Raw genomic sequence first — 12,581 nt, 5'->3', positions numbered from 1 at the left:
CGTGAACCGTCAAGCATTCTTCATGCTTTCAGAAACCTTTAAACACAAATGTGTTCTTGGTAAACTTTATTTTATTCTACGTACACTATCAGAGTCATAAAAAATATCGGACATTCGTTATATGAAGAAAATTGTCAAAACTCAACGTCAACCTTACACTTTATTGAAGTCAAATTTAAGGGGATATACAACTGCATAACCTGACTTTTTCTAAAAATTTTGACTATAAGGTGAGAAATATTTATGGAAATTTGCCGATATTTTATAAATTTTATAAAAAGTTCCAAACTTTTTGTATTAGTTTTTGTTATAGAATGATTTCGAATTGTATTATTTTACAAGCAAAAACAAAACAAATAAATAGTCAAAACTTGTAAATACACATTACAGTACAGTAGATATTTAGAATATATACATATTGCGAACATTTTCCATAAAACAGAAAAGGATAATTCCAATAGTTAATATTTTTACTGCACTTTTTGTTTGATCTTTCCATCCTTGATTCTTCGTAAAACCCATCGCAATGACGCAAGCGCAACTCCGAGCGCTACAACTACAACAGCTACAGCCAGTGCGATAACATCCAGTAAATAAAATTGGTACCATTTCAAATCCAAACCAGCAGCGCGCAAATGACGTGCGCCTTTGTGACGTATCACATAATCGATCCAGTAGAGTGCCGTCTCCCGTGGGCCCATCGGGCGATCATGGAAAATGCGCGAGACCCGTTTGATAGTGTCACGATAGGTGGAGTTGTAGAGCAATTGTTGCAGACCATTCTTCAAATCCTCACGTGTAAGCGTCTTGAAATCCAAAGTAATGGCATAGCCGCCATGTTCACCTTTCTTCAAATTTAGATACTATGTGGAGGGGAGAGAAAACACACAGAAAGTTAAAAATATTGTATTGAAATATGCGCTCTCAAGTATTGAGAACTTTTTTACTGTATGTAAGGTATGAGATGTTTTCGCTGTAAATGTATTTTCATCAATGACTGACAAAGCGTTCAATATGGAATTAATTGGCAATTGGCTACAAAAGTGTTCGTTCAATATTTGGACAGCCTATATCTGTAAACTATCATCGTTTATCAGACTGTTATGCTGCCTGTGCACTTTTAATAAAAATAAACGCTGGCATTTAAAATATTCACAAAGAACGAACTAATTCGTCACCAGCTAGCCAGATCTTAGTGAAATCTAAATAGATTCAAACTATCGTTGGAATATATAAGTACACTATAAGTCACTTGGGAAGTATTTGGCAAGGACGTCGTGCTTCTCAGTAAAATATGACGTTCGCTGGCATTACGATTAAGCTAATAAAATGAAAATTTCAAAAATTACTTTAATATAGTGGACAGTCAAGCAGCAATAAAAGCACTGAGCTCATATTGTATTAAGTCCAAAATTGTTCGACGGAGCAGGGAGGCCATAGAAAGGCTAGCCGCGAACAGTAGGCTGCATATCTATTGAGTGCCTGGTCACAAAGGCATTATGGGGAACGAAATAGTAGATGAGATAGCAAAAAGTGCAGTTAGACTACCTTTTGAACAAGGGAACGACATACCAAAACCGCTAAATACAATATACAATGAAATGGACGACTATATGAAAAGGGGAGTGGAAGATAGGTGGACTAATCTAACCACATGCAAAACAGCAAAAGCCATGTGTGGAACTAACGACAAAAAACTGACTCAATTCGTACTTATGCTCTCGCGAAAGGACTGCAGAACTATCATAGGTGTGCTAACAGGTCATAATCTATTGGCTGCACATGCGTACAAGATAGGGATTGCTAACACGCACAAATGCAGAGAGGATGTTGAGGAAACTTTAGAACACCTTCTGTGCGCTTGTCCGGCATTATCAAAAACGCCTTTAAAATGCCTGGAAGCCCCATTGTTTGAGGGTCTGGAGGATGTCTCAAAAGCGGATCTCCCAACGCTGCTTAGATTCTCCAAAAGCGCTACCATCCTACATGATGTCTACTTTAGGTATTCATAGAGGTCGGTCTCCATCTGGTATCGCTAGGGACCAAAAGGTCTATACGTGGCTTGTTGCCAACCAGGCTAACCTAACATAACTTAGTAGTGGAAAGTGAAGGCGATAATGTTCTTTTTTTTTGATTTTAAGGTTATTGTTAACAAAGAATTAATACCACTGGGTTACCATTGCTGCACAATTGCATTAAAACCATCATTTTCGGCATAGTTAATGTTTTTGTTCAAAGTCCGATCCTATATTCAATTTACCTGATCAAAGAAAAATGGTATTCCTAGTATTGGCACGCCATGATACACGGCTTCTTGTGTGCCAAACAGCCCACCGTGAGCGATGAAAACGCGCACATTAGGGTGTGCCAAGATATCATTTTGTGGCATCCATTTTTTTATCATAACATTTTTCGGTAAATTTGCAATGCTATCATTTTCGAATTTCCATAAGACACGTTGTTTCAGTTGACTGAATACGTCAAGGAAAACCTTTAGCTTTTCGAGTGGCATATCCTTAGCCTGAACTTGAGTGCCTAAACTGAAGTAAACCACGCCATTTTCTGCTTCATCCAAAAATTTCTGTAGATCAGTGGGAAGTGGCTTTGGTGGATAAATATGCATGCCACCGACATTGATCATGCTATCTATTGTGGGAGCGGCCGACGATAACGGTGTATAGTTATTAATTAATATAGCAGAGAGATTCTTATCCATAGCCGATACACTTGGGAACTTTACTGGAAATAAATATAATAAGTTGACTTTTTCATTTCATTCATGTTTGCGAAATATTTTCAGATTCTTACTTGGTAAATGTCCAAAGTATTTCTTCACCAGCTCATCCATTTCTGGAAAGATTTTAAATTCTCGATAGAGGTCACAATGTAATGAATGATAGGTATTTTGTACACGTTCCCAGAAAGTCATATGCTCGGTAAATTCTAGGATATTAAGAGGCACATATGACCAAGGTGTGATAATGCCAAACATCTGACTCATGTACGCTTGTTGGGCAAATGTTGCAGAGCTCATTACTGGTATATTGTAGATGTGGGCCAATGCTAGAAATGCTTCCTGTTGGAATTGTTCTACCAGTAACAAATCGTAGACACCTTCGGTTTGTTTGGCATTGATGACGTCTTGCACTTTGGGCTGTCTGAGCGCATGTTCCGTGCCAGTTAAGGAAATGATTTTCATCATATTCAATAAATTTGATACATCATTTTTCATTTCAAAGACCGGATTTGCGCCAAATTTTTCCGCACCTGTAAGGAAAAAGCATTAAAATTTGGAATATCTCAAAAATGTACACATGCATAACAACTCACTATCCTTCCAGTAATCGTATTCCGGTTCAATAAGTATCTCTGTGTAGTTGCTGCCCAATTTCTGAGGTTCTAGTGTTAGTGCGGTTATCATGGTGACCTATTAATTATTTAGTAGAGAAATTAGTTTAATTTCATTAACTACAATTAAGATAAAATGATAGTTCTACCTGATGGCCATGTTTAACTAACTCGCTAATCAGCGCACGATGCATCATGAAGTGACTTCTGGCTGGGAATGCGTACACAGCGAGTATTTTGGCACCATCAGTAGATGGTGTTTGAGCGACTAGAATAGCCAGTGCTAATACAGTAAAAACGATTTTTGAAAGCTATTTGAAAGATAATAAAAATAAACTTTAATAAATGTTTCGCAAAAATATGTTTAATTATATCTGCCTAGGTGTTCTGTGATTACCATTACCTGTGATACCATTACCATTACGTCCTCGTTGGTTAGGGTGCGAAAGAAAGTCAGAAATATGTCGGAATAAATGGGAATGAGTTTGAGATCAATAATTTAATTACGGCTAAGAGCCCTTCGACCAGAAACCGTGCGCAGAGAGGACACTAGCCCGGAAATCGATTTCAGCTATGTCCAACTTAAACTCGTGCTAAAACATACTAAGAAATATCACTCAAAATTCCAAAAATGCATAGTTATCTTCAGTCATTAAGGGAACCTGTTGGTTTAGAAATTTCAAAGTATGGTATCTTAAGAATATACTGTGAAATTTTCATGTGGGAATTCCCAATATTATAGCTTCTACAGCCAATCAGAGCGGTAGAGAGCGGTCCGTGCGCTCCTATATCTCAAATTTTAAACTCATTTATCTGGAAGCGGCTTTCCAATAAATTATCACAAAATGACTTCTGTAGCATATATCAAACAATAACCTCATCACGCGTAAAGAAGTGGTTTTTAAAAGAAAACATGAAACTTTAGTCGCACTTTCACCTAACCAGCGTTTTATTAGTGATTTGTATATCCTTGTACTACTGTCCTCCTGAGGTAACGGACCAATAGTATATAATATAAAATCGTTAAATCATTCTTAATTGACCACAAATTCCAAACCCAAGTCAAAGGTGCATACTCCTCCGCATAGTTGTTTCGAGAAAAAGGGGTACGTACTTTTTATTATAACATTTTAATGTAATTTAAATACGAAACAATGGACTTCAGAATCTATGCAGGTACCGCCATTTATACCGCATCATTTACACAAAAATGAGAGACATCTCATCAGAAGAAGGTAAGTTCACTCAGTTAGGCCGGAACATAAATTCTTGGGAAAATTTCAATGCTAAAAACGACAAATGTAAAGTTATGCATATTTTTATGGTATATCGGAACCATAGCTGCCATCCCATGAAACTAACTAATGTGTAGGATAAGTTACGGCAAGTTTATACCCTAGTTAGTAAACAGAACAAACAATTTTCTTGCAAACACTTTTAGAACAGTATCCCGATGTAAACGCACTTACAAGATGTAGCCCAAAATTAACAAGACTGGCGTGGTAAAAATGGTTTTGAATACCGCGAAATAGGAATCTGTTGGTTTTTGCTTTATAATGCACCATCTCATCGATCCACTCTTGCGACTGATTTTTGGACTGGAAATCGCATTTTAACCATCAATCACTCAACATATTGGCTTCATATAGCTCCCTGTGACTTCTACCTATTCGGAAAATTGCATTTGGCCATAAAAGGAAAACGTTTTGCGTGAGAAGAGGCCACCCAAAAGGTTTGTAGCGACGTCCTGAAGGACATTCCGGTCAATGACCTGAAACACTCTTTCGAAAAGCTTTAAGATCACCAGATTGGCCAGAGGGAACTATTTTGAATAAATAAACTCGAAGTTATTAGAATAAAGCTCCTGTCATTTCTATTTTAGCTCAGTCTTGTTTATTTTGAACTTCACCTTGTATAAAGTCTTTTCAGCTCTGCGTCGTTGAATCTATACCTGCAAAAACGTAAACATTTCAGTACAACCAATTTGTCCTAGAGTCAACACCTAAGGCACAAGAGTATGGAAAACCTCTTTAATAAATAACGACTTGCATGTCCTTTGCAAAAACACGACGAATAATGATATTTAAAAAAAAACTACCATAAACTAATCAACTTGTTTAATCATATACCTGCCTTGACAGATGGCTTCAAAATTGTCTATAGCCATTGGGTCACTTACAACTGGCAGATGGCTACTTTTCTATAGCTCCATTTTTTCAGCAGATACCTTCTGCTCAAATATGAACGAGACGTTATCAATAAAACGGTCCGCGGATGACATATGGCAAAAATACATTTTTTGTTGGATGGTAGGACTGTTATAAGCTTACATGGCAAATTTCAGCGTGATATGTCACATAGTTTGTTTTCTGTGCTACTGTAAACAAGTCAAGCTCGAGTGTGTTCTTCGAATTTAACGACGGAAATTCAAGTTGAACAAAGAATTTTTTTGAAATTTTGTTATTCCAACAAAATTTCGCCTTGAGACGCCTTAAAAATGTTGCAGACAACCTATGGGGACTCTGCTCTATCACGTGCACGTGTTTTCCAGTGGTACAAATCGTTCAAAGAGGTACGGCCCTCGGTTGAAAACTTGCCTCATGAACGTCGTCTAGCAACATCAAAAATTAAGGTTATGCTGACTGACGTTTAGACGCTTTATAGCGTTTGCGCGCGAACATTCGTCTTAAAAGGAAGGAATTGTGGGACAACAAGTCATGGTTCTTGCATCACGATAATACACCAGCTCACACATCACGTCTTGTTCGCGATTATTTGAACAAAAATAATGTTAATATCGTTCCGCAAGCACCGTATTCGCTGATATGGCTCCATGTGACTTTTTCCTGTTTCCCAAGCTCAAGTTGCCACTCCGTGGAAAACATTTTGAGACGATTGAAGTCATAAGAGAGAATTCGAAGAAGGAACTGAAATCCATACCGAAATCGGTCTTCCAGAAATGCTATGATGATTGGAAAAAACGTTGGCATATGTGTATCGCCTCCAATGGTGATTACTTTGAAGGAGATAAAATAAAAATTGAACAATAATTAACCGTTTGTCTTTTATTAAATCAGTCTCGTTCATATTTGAGCAGAAGGTACATCAGCAGTTCTCAAAGCAACTCAGCACGCAACAAACAGTCAAATACAAATTCGTAATATGCATGGATAGTTTATAATGCTATAAAAAATATCTACAATGACGACTAAGAGTCTTTTAAATTAGAGACAAACTAATTAGACATACAAACAAGTTAAAAGTCCTATGGATTCCCAGTCACAAAGGCAATAAAGACAGTGAGCACGTCGATGCTGAAGCTAAAAATAAATATTCCCTACATCCTCTACTATTGGCCTGCTTACACTAATAAACAATCACGTTAAAAAATTACTGGGCCACATTCCACTCCTCGTGTGCTCTATTAATCCCTATCTGCAGTAAATCCTTTGTTCCGGCTTCCCTTACAACACATTAAATTACCACGCTCACACATCTAAGGCTGTGACTGAGGCACGCACGGCGCTTCCTTGGAATGGCCACTGTTGTTTATCGTCGCTGTAGCGGTCGAGTTTCTACCCGACATATCCTTGACTTCTGTCCATCTAATAAAACATATTGCACAAACAAATACTGTAGACCCTAGTTGCTAGTGTGCTAGAAAGGAAGCCTTGTATTGTTTATTTTGCCTGATTAATAATAATAATAGTAACAATAAATTTCTTTGGTTCGATTATTCTTCTTTAAGTCTGCCCCAAAAGAAGTAGTTCTCGTCGATTCGATGACTGTCACATCTTTAGAATCAACTTCAGTTTGGTGTAGGCTGGAATTGCGATAAACTTTTACGTACGGTTATGTACTGTTGAACGAGTTGGTGCGTGACTACTATTCGGAAGAGCACAGGTTCGAAACTGCGGGCATGAAACATCAATTGAAAGAAAAAGTTGTTTCTAATAGCGATCGCCCTTCGGCAGGCAATGACAAACCTCCGAGTGTATTTCTGCCATGAAAAGCTTTTGTGGAACAACAACAAGACACACGACTACACAAAATGAGAAGGAGCTCGGCTAAACACCCAATGAAGAGTGTAAGCATCAAATATATATTAGAGTTCCAAAAAGTTCCCGGAGCAACTGCCAGGTGACGCCCTTAGTCAACTGCTTTGAGTTCTGTTTTTGTTTTTTTGTTGTAGATATTTGTAAAAATTACGCCGTCTTGAGTAAATGCGAAAACTTATATTAAAAACGTTGGAAAACCTTGAAAATGTTGGAAAACTGTTTTAGTAATGATACTCTAAAGAAAACAGCCTTTCACGAATGGCATGAATGCTTCAAAAGAGATCGTGAGTCCATCGAGGATGACGAGCGTAGCCGCTGGCAGGTCGACGATATTGAAAGCTGATGAAAACATCAATCAAGTGAAAGAAAAGTTGATCAATAGCCACTATCGGTGAGTTGGAAGAGGTTTTAAACATTGCTAGGGATCCATACAGGATATTGTAGTTAAAGCTTTAGGTTTGCGCCGTATTGCCAAAGGGTTGATCCGGAAGGATTTGAATTTCTTACAGAAGAGGGACCGCGTTGATATCGCCAAAGACATGATTTTCAAGGCTGAATCCGACCCAGCATTAATCAAACGTACTTTACTGGACACGGGACGTGGATTTATGAGTATGGATAGCTTCGAATGAACCACGACACGACGTTGTTTTCAGTCAAAAAAGAAAGCGAGGTTAATGGTTTTTATGGACATATGGAATAGGACATCACGAATTTTTGCCAGAATGGCGAACACGTAATAAGGGCTATTATTTGGGCATTATGAGATGTTAATGTGAAGCAATTCGTAAAAAAAATGTGGGAAAACAACTCGTCAATTTTGCACCTGATAGCACACCGTCTAACAGTGCCATCATTATCTATAAATTTTTGACCAAACAAGAAACGAATACCATCCATCGAATTCACTTGATATGACTCACTGTGATTTTTTCTATATGATCGAATATGGAAATCTCTATTGAAAACGTGTTTTAACAGCCGCGGATGGCTATTACTAAAAAAGAGCTCTAAAAATGTTTCGAAAGCTAGATAAAACGCGCTGGCATAAATGCGTTATAGTTTTTGGGGAGCACACTTGTATTTTGAATTCCTGAATATCCGGGAACTATTTTATGAAGGCTGAATAAATATATAAATATAAGTTCTTTATGTACCAAGAAAGTGTTTTTTTTAGTTCGAATATCAAATGTAATAAAACAATATTAGTTTACTTTTACAACACTTCGTCGAATCGACGTACGTAAAATATGGTTGGTACTCTAGTTCGATTAGCCACACTTCTCAAAACTTTAATAAAGTTTATCTATACCATTTAAAAACAAATCTTCTTTCTAGGCTCTTAATATAGGTAGAGATAGCCGACATCACTTCATCCCCTTTGATGACTCTAGTGAACGATCGCACTGCTGTATAAAAGGGGTACATCTCGTGCTTATTTCCTATTCTTTTTGGCTTAGTAGCATCCTTTAGTTTTTTTAGAGATGCAGCGCATTATTGCTCAACAAAAAATAGTAGCCGTTATCCTTGCAGCCAATTTTGACTCCTTTAACTTACAAGGCGGAGTCGAACCATGTCTGTCTGATTCGATGCAGATTGATCTGATCAGATTCGATACATTGGAGCATAATATTTAGTTGGAAATATTTTTTTTTTAGTTCTACGTTAAATTTTTCTTAAATAGATAAAGACAAACATCTTCCCAACATTCCATTTTATTTGAAGGGTCGAAGAGACCTTGAGCAGGTAGTCAAACTTGAAGAGGGGCAGCTGCGGCGTACTATGAATTTGTTCTGGCAAGTTCAGTTATAAGTAGATAACCCGTGTTGAGTGAATGTTGTGAATACGTAATAGTGAAAATTTTGTGATTTTATTTAAAACTTCCAAAATTTTGCAAAAGTGTTTAGTTATCGGAGCATCTTGAAAACCTCGCATATTTCTGACGCAAGTTTCAAGAACAATTGTTTTTTTACCGAGTGGTTTTTATTACATTGTTTAGTAAGTTATTTATAATTAAAAATTTCAATTGATAATTATGTTATTCATTAAAATAAATAAAAATTAATCATGGTTAAAATGCCGTAACGTTATTATAGGAGTATTAAATTGTTTTCTATTTCAGCTTTCCGATGATGGATCAACCATCGACTAGCAGCCTTACTAATGAACGTAGCTGTATAATATGCGAAAAATTGGGTTCATCTTCTGGTACAAATGTAATCTTGGAGAAATAGTGAAAATCAGTAGAGGGATAACAACTTTGAGAGCTACTTCAAGTGAGCGACAGGATGGTTTGTTACCTCACTTACAAGCTGAATTTGTATACGCTCATTCAGGTTGTCGTGGAAAATATATTGTTGCTGGATTTTTCAGCACTCGTCGCATTAGCCACTGACACTCATTCTCCGTGAAAGTTTTATTTGGAGCCTGTCCCTTATTTACCACACGATTTATATGTATAAGGCATTTAATAATGAGCTGAACTTTTGACGAACTTAAATGTATAGTACAATTTGACGTATTTTACGAGGCGACGTTTCGTTTTTGAAATGCTCCTAAACTAGATCACACTTTCTCGCATATTAAAAATAAAATTGCATTTGTTTAAGCTTGCTGCGGAAATAGCTGTATTTTTAACTGCATCATGTAGGCTGTGGAGTGAATTCCATGTACGTTTTTGTTTTGTTTTTTTTTTTTTTTTTGTAATTAGTTTACGTTGAGAGATGTAATAAAGCCGAATAAAAGAGATGTCTACTTATTCCGTTTTTGCATTTTCCCAAAATATTAGGCAATATATAACACTTCACAAAAATATCGTATCTGCATCATATGGCGCTTACACCCTTTTCTGGGTATTTAGCCTCTAACATAGTCGATTAACACTCGTACATTTTCGTACAATCCTTAAATACATCCCGAAACTGATTGTCGGTATTGGTTTTCATCATCAAATTTGGTGAACTTATCGGGCTAGCAAGTCACAGCATACCCGAATCGTCTAAAGTTACAAAAGCAGTACATAACATAAAATTACAAATTTAGTGACTTGAGACTGGCATAGATTACTGATTGTCCGCCTGAGCCTCATTTGATTATCAATTGCTTTCGTCGATGCTCGGTTAGGGCGCACACTATTTAATTTTTAACGAAAACGTAGAAAAATCGATTGGTGATTAGTTTGGCTCAAAGGACGAACAATTTTTGGCAAAACCTTCACGAATTGCTTGAGAGATGTGAAAATATTATATATGTATCCAGTCTTCTTTGTTTTCAAAGGTATAAATATAACTGGTGGTTGAATTTTTACTTCACTTTATTTTGATCCACTTTATTTAATCCACTATGAAATGAGTTTTATGATTTTTCTATCGGTTTTGTGCCACCTTTTGAGCTCAAATCATGGAAATCAGGATTGTCATTGCCTGCCGAGGATCACGACTAATCTTTTCTATCATTTGATGTTTCATGTCCGAGGTTTCGAGCCCCGGGAAGTACCGAATGGTTTTAGGGCCGGCTGCCGTAGCTCGGACTTTTTTTTTAAATTAATTTGAAATTAAAAAAAAAAAAATTCTAAAAAATTTGTATTGAAATTTCAATTTGATATTTAATTTCACATAATCAGTACAAACTTGCCAACAAATGTTTGAATGATAATTTTAAAATTTTTGGCGACAGAGAACAAACGAAAAAAAAATGATTTTATATCGGCATTTCCTTTGGTTTTTGTAAATTAAATTTGAGTACGAGTATATCCCATTTTAATTACCATTCTTATTTCCTACTATTAAAATAATTACTAATTTATTAATTTCACTTTTAATTTCATTGGCTGGACTTAGTTAAGTAATATACAAGGCCACCGCACTCTTTAGGATAAGTTCTTCTACTAAAATCATAAGTTCATTTTCTTTCACTTAGATCTAGCTTTTATTGAAAAATCTTGAGAATAATTTTTTATGCTTCTAATGATAGTCTCCAATTGGTAGTAAAACGATTACAAAGAGAGTTGCCAACCGTCATTGATACCGAAATTTCTTTTCATATTTGTTTAGAAGTGCAATAATTGGCGCTTACACTCTTTTTGAGTGTTTGGCCGAGCTCTTCCTCCTATTTGTGGCGTGTATGTTTTTGTTGTTCCACAAATGAAGGGACCTACAGTTTCAAGCCGACTTCAAATAGCAGATATATTTTTAGGAGCTTTCTCATGGTAGAAATACACTTGGAGGTTTGCCATCGCTTGCCACTTTCTCGTTATTTTGGTGTTTCACCGAGATTCAAACCTACGTTCTCCGAATAGTAGTCACGCACCCACCCATCGGCTACGGCGGCCGCAGCAATGTTTTTTGCGACTCTTCTGCTGAAAATTTGCCTGCGCCAGCTCTTTTACAGCTTCAATGGATACTTCGGTGTGGAATGGATGTTTTTTTCGATCTTAATTTTTATAAAACAATTGGTAGATGTTACAGGACATATCATATGTACATACGCAATTTTGAAGGCAATAAATGATAAAATGTAATGAGATTATAAATTGAAAAGATGAACATAGGAGAGTAATATTTATTAGATAATTATTTTACTGGCTAGAATAAATTCCAAATCATATATAAAAAACTGTCATCTATCTTGTGGAGAAAATCCAATGGCTTGTGGCTCTGAAACATGAGGGTTCTGACTTGACTTAACCCGGTGCATGAATCCAAAAGGTGTGAAGTTGGAAAATTGATAACCCATAAATTGGGCAGACTCTTTACCGCCAGCAGATGATAATGAGGAGTTGGACCAGTTCTAAAAGAAACAAATGAATAAAAGAAAAGTTGAAAGCAAATGCTTTTCGTTGGCGTTACTAACAAATTGTATTGCAATATAATGAGGCTTTACCACCAGTTTTAACCGCCTGATCTGCATATTGGTTTCCTTAGATTCAAACATGTCCAGGTGCATATATAATCTTTACTGACTTTCTGTGTTAACAGAGAATGTCACGAGTTTTAGAAATTATATTTGATAATCGCATATTCTGCAATATTAATATAATGATATCACTGATTGTATAATTTGAAAATTTTTGTATGTCATATATATAATATCAAATTATTCTCAAATAACGGCAACACTGCTTCAACCATATAATCTAAATAAAAAGCGTGTTGCTTAATACCGATAAGAAAACTA

General features: G+C 36.4%; 1 protein-coding gene across 1 annotated transcript; it reads right to left on the bottom strand.

Annotated features, from left to right (window-relative positions):
- Positions 1-11,252, bottom strand: LOC128867816 (UDP-glucosyltransferase 2-like). The gene is made up of 6 exons (XM_054109351.1): positions 11,173-11,252; positions 3,498-3,659; positions 3,331-3,427; positions 2,809-3,267; positions 2,261-2,739; positions 1-863 (listed from the first exon to the last, which is right to left on the bottom strand). The coding sequence occupies exons 1-6, from the start codon at positions 11,173-11,175 to the stop codon at positions 471-473; spliced, it is 1,593 nt and encodes a 530-aa protein (XP_053965326.1). The 5' UTR covers positions 11,176-11,252; the 3' UTR covers positions 1-470.
- Positions 11,253-12,581: the final 1,329 nt, after the last annotated feature.

This window comes from Anastrepha ludens, chromosome 6, assembly GCF_028408465.1.
Source record: "Anastrepha ludens isolate Willacy chromosome 6, idAnaLude1.1, whole genome shotgun sequence".
Classification (NCBI taxonomy): Eukaryota; Metazoa; Arthropoda; class Insecta; order Diptera; family Tephritidae; genus Anastrepha; species Anastrepha ludens.
The sequence above is the reverse complement of the archived record's forward strand: the minus strand, read 5'-3'. Positions and strand labels throughout refer to the sequence as shown.

What these genes read in the sequence shown, in the direction of transcription:
- LOC128867816 (XM_054109351.1), bottom strand. An exon ending in TAGTTAAACATGGCCATCAG is followed by an intron (nt 3,428 to 3,497) that starts GTAGAACTATCA and finishes AATAATTAATAG; the next exon opens with GTCACCATGATAACCGCACT. An exon ending in ATACTTTGGACATTTACCAA is followed by an intron (nt 2,740 to 2,808) that starts GTAAGAATCTGA and finishes ATTTATTTCCAG; the next exon opens with TAAAGTTCCCAAGTGTATCG.